We start from the raw sequence: 16,899 nt of genomic DNA, 5'->3' as shown, positions 1-16,899 counted from the left end.
TCCTGAATACTAGGATGACAGGCCTGTGACATCATGCTCAGCTCTGAGCCTGTAACTTTATTTATTTTTAGTTTATCTTTTATTTATTTGAAGTTTGAATTAATTAAATATCACCATTACTGCTTATTTTGTGAGAATACAGATAACAACCGAGGTTTTCTTAGCAAAGAGAAAGTGACTGAATTTCCAAATAGGTCGTGATGAACTAACCCTCTCTATAGAGCTAAGAGAGATATCTGATTTACGTTTGTTACAGATTTTAACCAACCAAAACTCCTTGAAATATAGCCAAGCATATTGTTTTATATCTAAGCCAAGTATTGATCATTGAAACTGTGAGCCTGCAAATGATTTCCAAAGTTGGAAGACAGTGAAATACATTAGTGGTTCTTATTTGGTAGTTCTGGGGTTGGAACTCAGAACCTCTTGCTTACTAGGCAAGTGCTCTACCACTTAAGCAGCATATCCAGCCCATCTTCCTTTACTGCTCTCCCTTTCTCCTGTTTCTTTCTTTCTTTCCTTTCCTCCTTGCCTCCCTTTTCTCCCTTTCTCTCCTCTCTTTCCCTCTCTGCACTTTTTTTCGGATAAGGTCTCACTATGTTACCTAGATTGGTCTTAAACTCCTTATCCTCCTTCCACAAATACTGGCATCATAGGCAAGTTCCACCATGCCAAGCCTGCCTTTGGTCCTTCAACTTCAGGCCCTAAACATTCTCATCTGCTCCACCAAGTAGTTTTCTTTTTAAAGCATTAATTAAATTATGAGTACTGTAAAAACATCTGTGGTATTTGGCTGATAGTAGATGCTTATGAAAGTAAACCAGATTTGTCTGGGTGCAATGGCTCATGCCTGTAACTACTCCAGAGGCTGTGATCTGAGGATCCAGGTCCAAAGCCAGCCACAGCAGACAAACCTGAGAAATTCTTTTTTTTTTTTTTTTTTTTTTTTTTTTTTTGCCAGTCCTGGGGCTTGGACTCAGGGCTTGAGCACTGTCCCTGGCTTCTTTTTGCTCAAGGCTAGCACTCTGCCACTTGAGCCACAGCGCCACTTCTGGCCATTTTCTGTATACATATGTGGTGCTGGGGAATCGAACCCAGGGCCTCATGTATATGAGGCAGGCACTCTTGCCACTAGGCCATATCTCCAGCCCCTGAGAAATTCTTATCTCCAGCTCATCAACTAGCCACAAGTGTTGTGGTTCAAGTGGTAGAGTACTAACATTGATTTGAAAATCTAAGCAAGACAAAAGCTGAGTTCAAGTCCAGTACTTGTGTGCACACAAATGTGCACATGCATACACAGTGTACCAAATCTGAAAATGTCATTTTTATATCTTTAAAAAATAGCTACCTACTGGGGTTTAACATAGCAAATAAGACTTTTCGTACTTTGGTCTGTTTCCCCTCAATCTCCTGTACCTATTCCTGTATCCTACAATGAGAAACAAAAACATCCCCTGAGTCTACCACCTAACATTTAAAAATATTTAAATTACACCACCTACCATTTAGAAATATATCACCACATACCCTAAGTATCCTGGAAATTCAACTTAGACAAAAACTTAGCTATCCATAGCATCTATGTTCAAAACATAAAAAATCCCCAAACTGAAAACTTCCCTACAGACCACATCAAAATTGTCTGATAGAGCTTTTACAAATTAGTATAATTCTATTTATACAACTTCTACTGACTTATTAAGCAGGCACTGATTCCAGATCTCACAAAGAATTGAGCAAGAATTATATTAAATATGTATTTTCCAAAGCCATAGAGATGTTCATTTTAAAAATAATAACACAAACTTGATGTGTTGGCTAAGAGATGTAATCCCAGATCAAGGCCAGCCCATACATAGTAAAACCCTGTCTCAAAAAAAAAACCAAAAAAACAAAATAATGTTCTAGATGTCCAAAAAATTCATACATTCTGTATTTCATGTATGAAATACACTGAAATAGGCAGACCAGATCATTAGCACCAAAGGAGTGATTTAAAATTGTGTTCTTTTGTTGGTGGTGGTCATGGGGCTTGAACTCACAGAGCGTGGGTGCTGTTCCTGAGCTCTTTTGCTCAAAGCTAGTGCTCTACCACTTTGAGCCAAGCTCCAATTCCGGTTTTCTGGTGGTTAATTGGAGAGAGTCTCACAGACTTTCCTGTCTGAGCTTGCTTTGAACTATGATCCTCAGACCTCACCCTCCTGAGTAACTAGTATTACAGGCATGAGCCACCTGCACCCAGCTAGACCTGGTTCCTAAACCAAGGCTTTCTAGCCCCAAAGAACTCCATTGTCTCATGTCACATCACAAGTTTTTTTTTTTTTTTTTTTGGCCAGTCCTGGGGCTTGGACTCAGGGCCTGAGCACTGTCCCTGGCTTCTTTTTGCTCAAGGTTAGCACTCTGCCACTTGAGCCACAGCGCCACTTCTGGCCATCTTCTGTATATGTGGTGCTGGGGAATCGAACCCAGGGCCTCATGTATATGAGGCAGGCACTCTTGCCACTAGGCCATATCCCCAGCCCCACATCACAAGTTTGATCAATTTTACTCCCCTGTAAAAGAAATTCACAGCAATCCGGTAACAATTCCACCCACCCCCCTTTTTTTGGTCATGGGGCTTGAACTCTGGGTCAGGGCACTATCTTTGAGCTCTTCAGCTCAAGGCTAGCCATCTACCACTTGAGCCACAGTGCCACTTCTGGTTTTCTGGTGGTTAGCTGGAGATAAGAGTCTCATGGACCTTCTTGCCAGGACTGGCTTTGAACCTCGATCCTCAGGTCTCAGCCTCCTGAGTAGCTAGGATTATAGGCACGAGCCACCAGTGCCTGGCTAAAAATCTCCTTTTCATTTTTATTTTTTCTTGTTTTTTGTTTTTGCCAGTCCTGGGTCTTGGACTCAGGGCCTGAGCACTGTCCCTGGCTTCTTTTTGCTCAAGGCTAGTACTCTGCCACTTGAGCCACAGTGCCACTTCTGGCCATTTTCTATATATGTGGTGCTGGGGAATTGAACCCAGGACCTCATGTATACGAGGCGAGCACTCTTGCCACTAGGCCATATCCCCAGCCCTTATTTTTATTTTTTGCCAGTCCTGGAGCTTGAATTCAGGGCTTGAGCACTGTCCTTAGCTTCTTTTTCCTCAAGGCTAGCACTCTGCCACTTGAGCCACAGAGCCACCTCTGGCTTTTTCTGTTTACGTGGTGCTGAGGAATGGAACCCAGGGCTTCATGTATTTGAGGCAAGCACTCTACCACTAGGCCATATTCCCAGCCCATTTTTTTTTAATGGGGCTGGGAATGTGGCATAGGTGAAGTGCTTACCTAGCATGCATGAAACCCTGGGTTTCATTCCTCCGCACCACATAAACAGAAAAAGCCTTATGTGGCACTGTGGTTCAGGAGGTAGAGTGCTAGCCTTGAGCAAAAGCCCAGGACAGTGCTCAGACCCTAAGTCCCAAGCCCCAGGACTGGCAAAAAGTTAAGAATCTCACGGCCTTTCCTGCCCAAGCTGGCTTTGAATCCTCAAATCTCAGCCTTCTGTGTAGATAGATTACAGGCAGAAACCATCTGGGCCTGGCTATTAGCAGGTTCTCAAATATTGCATAGCAATGTTTCAAAACGTTTTTCTTCTTAGGAAATAAACATAAATGGTCCTATATGTCCTTGTATTATGATATTCTGCATTTCCATTCTGTTCTGAATACTACTTAAAACTCCCCAAAATGCTAAGTAAAACAGAGTAGACTGTAAATAACATGTCCATTGTATTAAAGTACAATGATTATTTTTTGAAGGTATGTGGTTTTATACAAACATATATAATGACAACCTTCCCAGTTACCTAGCCCATTTCTGAAATGACAAAACACAAAATTAGGTCTTTCGGAATTCAGTGCCCATATGATTAATTTTGCTCTTTAATACTTTAAAAGTAGCTCCTAGGACTCCAGCAATTAAGAAGTAGCCAGCCTGTTTTTTAGATCCCATTTCTATTGGGGATTTTTTGCCAGTCCTGGGGCTTGAACTCAGAGCCTGAGTTCTGTCCCTGGCTGCTTTTTTGCTCAAGGCTAGCACTCTACCACTTGAGCCACAGCGTCACTTCCGGCTTTTTCTATATTTGTGGTGCTTAGGAATTGAACCCAGCACTTTATGTATACAAGGCAAGCACTTTACCACTAGGCCATATTCCCAGCCCCTCCATTTCTATTAATTTCCTTTTTTTGTCTTTTCTTTTTTGGTACTGGGGATCAAACCCAGGACATTGCACTTGCTAGGCAAGCGCTTTGCCACTGAGCTACAACCCAGCTCTCTATTACATTTCTTTTTTTTTTTGGCAGTCCTGGGCCTTGGACTCAGGGCCTGAGCACTGTCCCTGGTTTCTTCCTGCTCAAGGCTAGCACTCCGCCACTTGAGCCACAGCGCCGCTTCTGGCCGTTTTCTGTATATGTGGTGCTGGGGAATCGAACCTAGGGCCTCGTGTATCCGAGGCAGGCACTCTTGCCACTAGGCTATATCCCCAGCCCTCTCTATTACATTTCTGAGGAGTAAGGCTCTTTAGCTTTCTCCACATAAAACAGGATAATCCGCTTTTGAATTGTTATAGATTGATGTATGTATGTAACAGTTGCCCAACATGTTGGATTCCTTCCCTATTCATTTATCTAAGACTTTTACTTACTCAAGACATTTGCAATAAAAACAACACTGAGATACCACCACCTTACCCCAGTAAGAATGGCCTATATTCTAAATTCAGACAACAAATGCTGGCATGGATGTGGAAAAAGAGGAACCCTACTACACTGCTGGTGGGAATGCAAACTAGTACAACCACTCTGGAAAGAAGTCTGGAGATGGGGCTGGGAATATGGCCTAGTGGCAAGAGTGCTTGCCTTGTATACATGAAGCCCAGGGTTCAATTCCCCAGCACCACATATATAGAAAATGGCCAGAAATGGTGCTGTGGCTCAAGTGGCAGAGTGCTAGCCTTGAGCAAAAAGGAAGCCAGGGACAGTGCTTTCAAGGCCCAGAACTGGCAAAAAAAAAAAAAAAAAAAGAAAAAAGAAAAAAAATACCCTACAACAACAAAATAACATATCAATTGCAGAATAGAAAAAAGTAATGGCTGTATGAGTTTAATTACTCAGAGCAATAATGCAACAGTGTTAAAAAAAAAAAAAAAAAAGAAAATACCCTACAACCCAGCCATACAAGTCCTAGGAATCTATCCTGAACAGGATCCAGGACATTACAAAGACACCTGCACATCCATGTTCATTGCCGCACTATTCACAATAGCCGAGATATGGAAGCCCCACTACAGATGAATGGATTAAAAAACTGTGATACCTATAAATGATGGAATTTTACATTGCCATTAGAAAGGACAAAATAGTGGCATTTGCTGGAAAATAGATGGAACTAGAACGAATCATACTGACTTGAGACAAGCCAAGAACAGACAATCGGCATATGGTCTCCCTGATATGTGGGTGTTAGAATTAAAATGCAAAGAGATAGAGCAAAGTAAAAAGATCTCAAGATACCAAAACACAGTAAAAAGCAAAAAAAGGACACAGAATGAATGGAAAGCATGTGAGCTTTTTGTTTTGTTTTTTGCCAGTGCTGGGGCTTGAAGTTGGCCTGAGCACTGTCCCTGACTTCTTTTTGCTCAAGGCTAGCACTCTAGCACTTGAGCCACTGTGCCACTTCTGGCTTTTTTTCTATATATGTGGTGCTGAGGAACTGAACCCAGGGCTTCATGTATGAGGCGAGCACTTTACCACTAGGCCATATTCCTAGCCAGTGTGTGAGAATAGTAACAATAACAACAACAATAAAACAGCAGGGGGAACCATCCCTACATGGGACACTGAGGAAAGGGAACCAAGCATCTCATGGGTGGGATTGGAAAGGAGGGAATGAATGGAGGGAATGGATGTTGCTAAACAAAAGAAACATATCACCCCAAATGGATAAAGTGTCTGTATGGTTAAAGATCATAGACTTCATAAGCTAAGTAGAGTAGAACAATTTTCATCATTGTGAATGTCAAAATATATACTGTGAAATATATGTAATAACAACATCCCCAAAAATGAAATGTAAAAAAAAAAAGAAAAAAGAAATGTACTTGCCTTACATATGAAACTATAACCCCTCTATATTTCACTTTGACAATAAATTAGGAAAAACAAAAACAAAAAGACATTTGCAATTGCTGGCAATTATTTGTTTCTATAACTACCTTTCATGACCTGCTTTACTGAGTATTAACCTGAAAAACTTAAATGGCTCTCTGGTATTTTTTTCAAAGACTATCTTCAGCTTAATGCTATATTTAGTGTCAGATATTCTCATTTAACATAATCTAGGATACGTTAACTACTTCTACATTTTTGTGTCAGACATTTAGGAGCAAATCTCTAATTCTACCTATGTGAAATGTATCTCTACAGAAGATAAGCCTTTTAAGTTTCAGGATTGAAGGGGATTAGGTTATCTTGGTGCTATGAGCTGAAGTTTATGTTCCATAATATTTCTATGTTGAAGCGCTACCCCCATGTGATGGTATTAGAAGGCAGACCCTCATGAAGGTAGGACTTGTGCCCTTACAAGAAGAAAGATGACAGCTCTCTCCTCAAGCATGCACAGAGAGAAGACCATTAAAAAAACACAGCCAGCAGTCCCTCACCAAATCCAATCATATTAACACCTTGATCCTCTATGTCCAAGACTCCACAACTATCAGAACTGCAAGAAACTCATTACTTACGCCATTATGGCATAATATAGCAGCCTGCACATATTAAGGCACTTGGATTTTTTCAAGGCAACTAGGTATGTAAATTTCTATTAACTTTCATTTAAAATCAAAATCTTTACAACTGAGACTCCACTGCCTCCTGAAATGGAGTTTGAACTCAGTCTTGTGCTTGCTATACAAGTGCTCTACTGTATTAGTCACACATGTAGCCCTGAGCTTTTTGTGTGTTTTGCAGTGCTGAGGATTAAAATGAGGACCTAGCACACATTAGTCAAGCACTTCTATCACTGAGCTACATCCCCAGCCTTGCCATTTCTTAATGAACAAGAGACTTTCTTTCCCACAAAGACTGATGAGACAATGGAATGAGACACATACACTTATATTTTGTTCATGAGAACTCTATATTTTATGCCAGATATATAGGTTCAGTGTGTTAAGACATACCTTGGGGAAAATATGGCTACTTTCACAAAGTTATAAGCTTTCTTTTTCATATAAAATTCAGCGTTTACTAGATGTTTCTGATCCCCAAAATAACAGTATTAGGATGTGCCTCCTTTTAGACTTTAAATAACCATGTAATAAAATAGCATCAATAGGTCCAAAGCTGAAACACAGAGTTTGTATGTATTTCTTTCCAACATAAAGGAGAGAAATGGTTTATTTCTTTTGGTGCGGCTATGATTCAAAAACTGTACCAGGGCAACCTTAGTAAATTAGCATAAGTGCCACAGAATATTTTAAAGTTTTAAAGAAACATAACACCTGTTGGAAACCACAAGAACTACTAATTCGAGGTAGTTTATATTTTCAACATTACATAACATATTCCTCCTTGTAATAACAGTATTATCTTTATAAAACTTGCAGCAGTTTGATGAAAAGTACTGTGCAAGAATAGTGGAACAGGAAGTTATATTCATTTGAAACATTATGCAGTGTCCACAGTTACTAGTAGTGCTGAAGTAAATTCTTAAGTTGCTTGGACCTAACTTTAATAAACAAAATGACAGATAACTCCTTTTGGCCTAGGTATGCTGTGAAAAAATTACAGACACTGAAGAGTGTCATGGGCTGAGAAAAATCTGAGAATATCTGTGGAATTGGCAAGAAAAATACAAAACAAGTCATTTAGGTTTTCTCTTTCTACCTAGAAATGGTCTAAATAAATAAGTCATATAAAAAGGGGAAAAATATATACAAACATACATACAAAGTTTGGATTTTTATTGAAATCTCGTTAAGTATCAAACAAAATCTGCTTTCTTCAGATAAAAATATTCTCTCAGATGTCTCCAGATATAACTGGCTAAGTCTAAATTGGTCCTTCAATGTCTTAGTATTTTTTCCTTGTGAAATGTTCATATACACTTAGTGTGTTCCCCAAAGCATTTTTATCGTGTAAAGGACCGTACATGACGACCTCTGCCACTGCCACCACTAACAAACTTTCCTCTTGAGCCTCCACTGCCACTATTTGCACTAGCCCAGGAAGGTCCAAGCCCCCCACGGCCTCTAGAAGCACGATCCCGAGGACTTGGGCGGTATCCTGTTTTAAAAGAAAAAGAAAAATTTTAGTTCTACCATCCTTTCTTCTCCCATTGCTTAAATATCAATGTTAAGGCAACAATCACATAAAAGAATTATTCTGTGTCACAAAAAAACTCACATAAAAGCTCTATGAATGTGGCAAGGACTGTCAAATTGTATAACCTATGTTATCTATTTTTGTGCTGGTAAGGGGCTTGAACTCAGGGCCTAAGCACCCTAACACTTGGGCCACCGTTCCACTTGCAGCTTTTTGGTGGTTAACTGGAGATAAGAGTTGCATGGACTTGCCACTCCTGGCTGGCTTCAAACCATGATCCTCAGATCTCAGCCTCCCAAGTAGCTAGGATTATAAGTGTGAGCCACTGGCACCCAGCTGAACTGCATACTTGAAATAGATCACCTATATGATATATAAAAGAATATGCCAAATTAAACTGATACTGCAAAAATGAAAATTTAAAACTGTAGCTACTTCTGATGAAAATCCTCAACTTGATAATGATGTTAAAACAGAAAAAAAAAAGATTATGCACTTATACAATAAGTCAAACCAGAATATACCTTTGGTATGAATGTATATGACATTCAACAATTTGAAAAGAAGGAATTCATTTCCCCTTTCCCAGCAGAATCAAGTAGGGAAGATACATACCTGTAGAACTAAGTGGTCGTAATGGAGGAAGAGGGCCCCTATTAAAATTGCTCTGGCCTCCACGACTTTCATTGTAATTTCCTCGAGGAGTATTCTGAGCACTCCAACTGGAGCCTCTTGTTCCCTCTCGACGACTATAATTTCCTAAACACAAAACAAAACAACACAATCAAAATGTATTTTTCTCTCAACTGTTCATCTTTTTTTTTTTTTTTTTTTTTTTTTTTTTTGCCAGTCCTGGGCCCTGAACTCTTGCCACTAGGTCATATTCCCAGCCCCTTTTCTTTTCTTTTTTTTGACCTTGGTTCTGGCTATATAACAGCCCAGGTAGACTTCAAACTTGCAATATTCCTGCCTCTACTGCTCAAACACTGAAATTACAAGCATGTAACTATTAACCCATGAATAGCAGTTGAATTAAGGAATATCACATAGGTTTTCGTTAGTTTTCAAAAGTAATAAAAAAAGAAGTCAAAATTCTGCAGATGGCAGCAGTACTGATAGAATGAGAAGGTGGTTAAAAGCAGAGGTCAGGGCTGGGAATATGGCCTAGTGGTAAAGTGCTTGCCTCATATACATGAAGCCCTGGGTTCAATTCCTTAGCACCACATATATAGAACAAACCGGAAGTGGCACTGTGGCTCAAGTGGTAGAGTGCTAGCCTTGAGCAAAAAGAAGCCAGGGACAGCTGAGGCCCTGAGTTCAAGCCCCAGGACTGTCAAAAACAAAATAAAATAAAACAAAAAGAGCAGAGGCCACCATCGTTTCCATACCCTTTCTGCCACTTATATTTATGTGATCTGATCAACTGAGTAACAATATTCTCTTTGTTAAACCAGGTTATCTATGTTATAGGGTTGGTATGAAGATACAATATGTAGTGCTTATAACTGTTCTTGACATCCCTGTATGTGTTTACCATTAATATAGATTCCTATTTTCTTCCACACACATCTACCTAAATGAGCAGGAATAAAAACATGTCATCTATCCACTAGTAAAGAGCAATTTCTAAAACTGGTCATGGTAATCCTATCACTTGGAAAGTTGGTGTAGAAGGATTGCAAGGTCAAGGCTGCGTTAGGCCACATATCTAGACCTTGTTTGAAAATAAAGACAACAGGTAAAGGAAACAAGGGTGTATTAAACAGAATAATCTTTCTTTTTTTTTTTTTGCCAGTCCTGGGGCTTGGTCTCAGGGTCTGAGCACTGTTCCTGGCTTCTTTTTACTCAAGGCTAGCACTGCCACTTGAGCCACAGCGCCACTTCTGGCCATTTTCTATATATGTGGTGCTGAGGAATTGAACCCAGGGCTTCATGTATACGAGGCGAGCACTCTTGCCACTAGGCCATATCCCCAGCCCCTAAACAGAATAATCTTAAGGAAACTGATGAGAAGTTCAATTGTAAAAATAATCTATGGCTACTACTCAGAACAAATTTTCAATATAAAAAGGAAAATAATTTGTAAAATGTTTTTTGAAACTCATCACTAAAAGCACAACATAGCAAAAGCTAATAACTAAAAAAGGATGATAGGGTTTTGTTTCTTTGCTATTATTTTCCTATCCAGCAGAGCACACTCAACAAATAGTACTAGTAGTCTAGATGCAGCTCAACTTTAAACACAAAAACTGCTTTCTCTGTATCACCCTATATCTGAATCACAAGTTATAAAATTCCAATATTCTAACCCACTAGGAAACATACATAATATAGTTACCTTTTGAAGCAGGTGGTGTGAAAAACCTATTCTGACTATGAAAAGCACCTCGTCCTCCTCGATTCCCTGAAAATCCACCACGGGAAGAAATCTTCTGTGATACTTTGAGTGGCCGTTTGGGTGGAGGTATTCCATCTTGAGGGACCACTTCTTTACTTTCAGCTGCAACAAAGTCATCCACATGCATAGATGGTGGTCTACTTGTGTTCTGTTTTCGCTGACGAAAAATATCATGGGGTCGTATTCCCTGTCCAAAGCCTCCCCTGCCCCTTCCTCTCGGTGGTGGTACAACATGAGCTCGTTTGGCAGGTTCAATGTATTCAGATTTTCCACTATAAAAACAAAAATACTATTAAAAAATGTTCTTTCTTCTATTTTTGATAATGTATTAAGCCAACAAATGCAATATTAAAAATTAAGTTTTCTTATTCCAGTTCTGTAAAATTTGCAAGTTTTCTTACTTCTAGAGAAAAATAACACATACCTAAAGAATGGTGCTCATATTTTATTGGTAAATATAACATTTTTGTGGACTAGGAATATGGCCTAATGGTAGCGTGCTTGCCTCCTACACATGAAACCCTGTGTTCAATTCCTCAGCACCACATATACAGAAAAGGGCAGAAGTGGCGCATGGCTCAAGTGGTAGAGTGCTAGCCTTGAGCAAAAAGAAGCCAGGGACAGTGCTCAGGCCCTGAGTTCAAGGCCCAGGACTGGCAAAAAAAAATAACAACAACAACATTATTTTTGTGTGTGCTGATAACAGGGCTTGAACTTAAGGCCTCATGTCCTTTATCATTTTTTTTTCTCAAAGCTGCCAATGTAATACTTGATCTACACCTCCATCCCAGCTTTCCATATTTGCTGATTAACTGAAGAGTCTCTCAGACTTTTCTGCCCAGGCTGGATTTGAACAGTGATCCTCACATCTCAAATGTCTGAGTAGCTAGGATTACAAGCATGAGCCACCCAGAGCCTGGCACAAATGACAAAGTTTAAAAGCAATCTGAACTGGGAACCTAGGTGGTAGTGGTGGCGGTTCACACCTATAAAGCTAGCTATTCAAGAGGCTAATATCTAAGAATCATGGTTTGAAGCCAGCTCAAGAAGGAAAGTCTGTCAGGCTCTTTCCTCCAAGTGACCACCCAAAAGCTGGAAGTGGGTTGTGGCTCAAGCGATAGAATGCTAGCCTTGAGCAAAATGCTTAAGGACAGCACCCAGGCCCTAAGTTCAAGCCCAATGACCAGCACAGAGAGACAGCTAGACACAGAGAGAGAGACACACACACACACATGCACAAGCAATCTGGTACACTAGTTCAAACCTTCTAAATTCTCATAAATAACAGGCTGGGAGTAGATTCGTGGTAGAGCAATGATTAGCAAGTGCAATGATTTGAGTTCAATCCCCCACACCAACGGAAAAGAAAAGAAATAGCAAATACACAATGCTCAAGGTTAGCACAAGTGCACACCTTGAGCAAAAAAGCTCAGGAACAATGCCATGAGTTCAAGTCCCAAGACCAGTACCAAAAAAAAAAAAAAAAAAAAAGATTCAAATGCTATTTTGGGGCTGATATGTTGGTATGATTCAAATTCATCTGCTGTCTAGCAGACACTAGAGAGTTATTTGTGTGTCACTGGGTGCTGGTGGCTCATACCTGTAATCTTAGCTACTAAGGAGGCTGAGACCTGAGGATCTTAGTTCAAAGCCTGGCCTGGCTTTGGCAATGCTAGTCTGGAGCAAAAGAGCTTAGGGACAGTGAGCGCCCAGGCGGAGTTCAAGCCACATGACAAACCCCTCCACGCAAAAAAGAGTCATGTGTCTATCTTAGATTAAAATAAGACCTTCGTGGAATGACTTTTACCTTGAAGTTATAAAGGTCTCATGCTTATGCTTCCCAAGTTTGAATCCTTTAGTAGTCTTGGTTCTCCCTGGAGATGATGGTTCTGACAAAAATGAGCGCTCTAATTCTGAATGCAAATCAAAGTCACTACAGCATTTCTCAGATAGCTCAATCAAGTCAACCTTCACCTACAGTCATAAAAAGAGATACATCTTAAGTATAGTTGTAAATAAAACATTTCACTATAAAATTATAAATTATATGTAACTTTCATGGTGGATAAATTATAAACCTACTTCTCTCAGTCTTTTTTCAGAAAATAAGATCATTGACAGTTAACAAAAACAAAAATACCTTATGAATTCGGCCATTTATTTTTGGTGGCATGACTGAAAAGCAGACCTATAAATCCAGAAGACTTCTATTGCCTTACAGGAGGATTCAAGACTTTTCTCTACATATTAATAATGTGGTAACTCCAGAAATTTTCAGAAAGTATCTGAAAGTAAGCCAGGAACAGGTGCCTCATGCTTTTAATTCTAGCTCAGGAGGCAGATTATCTTAGAATCTTGGTTTGAAGCCAGCCTAGGCAGAAACGTCTCTGAGACTCTTATCTGTGAAACTTTTTTTTTTCTTGGCCAATCCTGGGCCTTGAACTCAGGGCCTGAGCACTGTCCCTGGCTTCTTTTTGCTCAAGGCTAGCATGCTGCCACTTGAGCCACAGCGCCACTTCTGGCCGTTTTCTATATATGTGGTGCTGAGGAATCGAACGCAGGGCTTCATGTGCCTGAGCCAAGCACTCTTGGCACTAGGCCATACTCCCAGCCCCTCTGAAACTCTTGTAAGAGTTTTTGGCAAAAAAACAGAATAGAGGTGTGGCTCAAGTGGTAGAGTGCCAGCTTTGAAGAAAGCTAAGAAAGAGTAAGAGGCTCTGAGTTCAAAATATAATCTAAAAATAATACATCCTTTTTTAGTCATTCATTTTTCTAAAGATTTAGCAACATTTTATTCATTTACTGCTATTCTAAACAAACCTTTGTTGTTGTTGTTTTCCCATTGGCATCCAGCTTATAAATGACTTTTTAAAAGGGAAAGTAGCAACTAAATAAATATATATATACTTTTTTTTTTTTCATTAACTCATAAGATGTGGCTAGCCAGGCACTGGTGGCTCACAACTATAATCTCAGCTACTTAGAAGTTGAGGCCTAAGGATTTTGCAGTTCAAAGTCAGCCAGAGAGGACAAATCCTGAAGATTCTTATCTTCGATTAACCACCAAACACCAAAAGTGGAGAAGTGGCTCAAGTGATAGAGTGCTAGTCATGGGTGAAAAGGCCGGACAAGAGTTCAAGGCTCTGAGTTCAGGCCCAATTCTACAACCAGCATAAAAAAAGAAGGGAGGGAAAAAGACATGGCTAAAATCATCTGCCATAATACACCTCCAGGATGTAAAAAACACAGCAGTAAATTTAAAATCTGGTTGCCAGCCACCTACCATCTCAGAGACCTTGTAAATGTAAGTGTTTACAGAAAGAACTGGTTGTAGAATCCAACCTTCATTGAACTAGACTCAATTTATTTGGAATGTACAACATTGCTTGCAGAAATTAATTTGAAGGTCTTCTTAAGATATTAAACAGAACTTTTCAAGTTATTTAGCACATTAAAAAATTAAATCTGGAAAAATCTTTAACTACACTTACTGATTTAGCCTTATGTTTAAAATTTCAATTCCCATTCATATGAAAACAAGATGAATTCTTTATATGTTCCCAAACTGAAAGCAGATACCACCATCATTTCTCTCCTTAAACCCAATATAAGAACTGAACTGCTTGTGCAAAAATGTGGGTTTTTTCCCAAAAAAATAATAATCTTAAATTACAAAGATGAAAAGGAAACAAAGAACCAGGCACTGGTGGCGAACATCAGTAATCTAGCTACTTAGGTAGCTGAAATCTAAGGATCTTGGTTCAAAGCCAGCCTGGGCAGTAAAGTCGATGAGACTCCTTATCTCCAATTAACCACCAAAGAAGCTGGAAGTAGAGCTGTGGCACAAGTGTTACAGCATTACCTTGAGCAGAAAAGCTTAGGGACAGGACCCAGGCCCTGAGTTCAAGCCCAGGACCTGAACAAAAAAAGAAAGAGAGAGGGGAGAGGGGGGGAGGGGAGGGGAGGGGAGGGGAGGGGGAAGGGGAGGAAAGGAAGGAAGGAAGGAAGGGAAGGAAGGGAGGGAGAGAGGGAGAGAGAGAGGGAGGGAGGGAGGGAGGGAGGGAGGGAGGAAGGAAGGAAGGAAGGAAGGAAGGAAGGAAGGAAGGAAGGAAGGAAGGAAAGAGCCAAGAACTATAAAAACTTAAGGCTCTATACTGGGTACCTGGGCTGGGAATATGGCCTAGTGGCAAGAGTGCTTGACTCGTATACATGAAGCCCTGGGTTCGATTCCCCAGCACCACATATATATAGAAAATGGCCAGAGGTGGCGCTGTGGCTCAAGTGGCAGAGTGCTAGCCTTGAGCAAAAAGAAGCCAGGGACGGTGCTCAGGCCCTGAGTTCAAGGTCCAGGACTGGCAAAAAAAAAAAAAAAAAAAAAAAAAAAGAGTATCTATACTGGGTACCTGTGGCTCACACCTATAATCCTGGCTTAAAGCCAGGATTGAGTGCTAGCCCAGAGCAAAAAGCTAAAAAAAAACAGAGCCCAGGCTGTGAGTTCAAGTCCAGGACTGGGACAAAAAAAATCAATTAAAAAAAAAAAAAACTGGGGCTGGGAATGTGGCTTAGCAGTAGCGTGCTTGCCTAATATGCATGAATCCCTGGGTTTGATTACCAAGCATCACATGAACAGAAAAAGCCAGAATTGGTGCTGTGGCTCAAGTAATATAGTGCTAGCCTTGAGCAAAAAGAAGCCAGGGACAGTGCTCAGGCCCTGAGTACCAAGCCCCAGGATTGGGGGAGGGGGGGTGAGAATCCAGTTCAAGATGTTGCTAAATGAGTAACTGCATAAAAACAATTTACTTGGGGCTGGGAATACAGCCCAATGGCAAGAGTGCTTGCCTTGTATACATGAAGTCCTGGGTTCGATTCCCCAGCTCCACATATATAGAAAACGGCCAGAGGGGGCACTGTGGCTCAAGTGGTAGAGTGCTAGCCTTGAGCAAAAAGAAGCCAAGGATAGTGCTCAGGCCCTGAGTCCAAGGCCCAGGACTGGCAAAAAAAGAAAAAGAAAAAGAAAAAAAATTACTTGTCCCAAGTGTGCCTTAACCATCATTTAAGCATGCAAACTACTGGAATGTTAACACAAACAGGAACAGACAAATATCAGTAACTTTTTAAAAAGTTTAGTAAAAAGGTCCTTTATACCAAATCCAGATCTGTTTCAATTTCTTCAGCCTGAAATGGAGTGAAGTACATAGACTTCAACTGATCATCCATAACATCAGCTAGCACGTATGCAGTCCTACAACATGAAAAATATTTGCTGAAAAGCACAACTCCAAATGTATTAGTTTACATTCTAAGTAAAATCTATAGAAGGAATAACCTAAAATATTATCCAACAAACATTACTAAAATTAGCACTAAATAGATTCCTTTGAAAAGTTATTCAACCCCTTGTACAACTACTTAAAGAAAAAAAAATTTTAATTAAAAATTTTAAAAACTTCCAAGAATCAGACACCCTTAGCTTGAGGGTGTTGCTAAAGTGGTAGAGGGTTTGCCTACCATAGTCAAAGCTCTGGATTCAATCCCCAGTACCACCAAAAAGAATAAAAAAGATATCCTTAAAAAACAATTACCTGAAAAATAACTGAGTTTATTTAAAAAATACCAAATTTACTGTACTGTACTAACCTGTACAGAAACTGTCCAAATTTCAAAATTCTGACACATTAAATGGCATTAGGGCTTCAGTGCTCCAAAGATTAAGGTATCTATCTATCTACTACTAACCCAAGGAGTAATGAAGCTCAGGCTCTTAAGAAAACAAACAGCAGAAGAATATGTATTCCAGGCTGTACAGGACCTGAAAGCCTAGCATATGAGAGCCTAGCATTTTTACTATCTCACACTTCACAAAAAGAGTTTGCAGCCATCCCATACTATCTACTCAAAGAGAAAATACGACTTATATTTACCTATTGTTAAACAAATTCTGAAGAGATTCTGGAGCTGAAAGTATTGGTTCTACATCCTGGTCACTGAGAGGTAAGGGGTCACCTGATGACTCTAGCATCTGCTTAAGTCCAACTACATTGTCCAACAAAGAATCCAGATTGTCATCGTCTTTTGAATGTTCCTAGATATAAATAAAAACAGGATAAGAAGATGCAAATAAAACTTTTAACACTTCTGACCATAA

General features: G+C 39.9%; 1 protein-coding gene across 4 annotated transcripts in view; it reads right to left on the bottom strand.

Annotated features, from left to right (window-relative positions):
• Positions 1-7,974: 7,974 nt before the first annotated feature.
• Virma (vir like m6A methyltransferase associated) overlaps positions 7,975-16,899 on the bottom strand; it is a 62,123-nt gene continuing 53,198 nt past the window's right edge. For all 4 annotated transcript variants that reach the window (XM_048359259.1, XM_048359261.1, XM_048359260.1 and 1 more), the window contains 6 exons: positions 16,676-16,836; positions 15,900-15,996; positions 12,562-12,728; positions 10,695-11,026; positions 8,972-9,115; positions 7,975-8,317 (listed from right to left, as the gene is read on the bottom strand). In XM_048359259.1, the coding sequence (XP_048215216.1) occupies positions 8,163-8,317; positions 8,972-9,115; positions 10,695-11,026; positions 12,562-12,728; positions 15,900-15,996; positions 16,676-16,836 (1,056 nt within the window). In that variant the 3' untranslated portion in view covers positions 7,975-8,162. The remainder of the gene's footprint in view (positions 8,318-8,971; positions 9,116-10,694; positions 11,027-12,561; positions 12,729-15,899; positions 15,997-16,675; positions 16,837-16,899) is intronic.

This window comes from Perognathus longimembris, chromosome 12, assembly GCF_023159225.1.
Source record: "Perognathus longimembris pacificus isolate PPM17 chromosome 12, ASM2315922v1, whole genome shotgun sequence".
Classification (NCBI taxonomy): Eukaryota; Metazoa; Chordata; class Mammalia; order Rodentia; family Heteromyidae; genus Perognathus; species Perognathus longimembris.
This window is presented reverse-complemented; position numbering and strand designations above follow the sequence as displayed.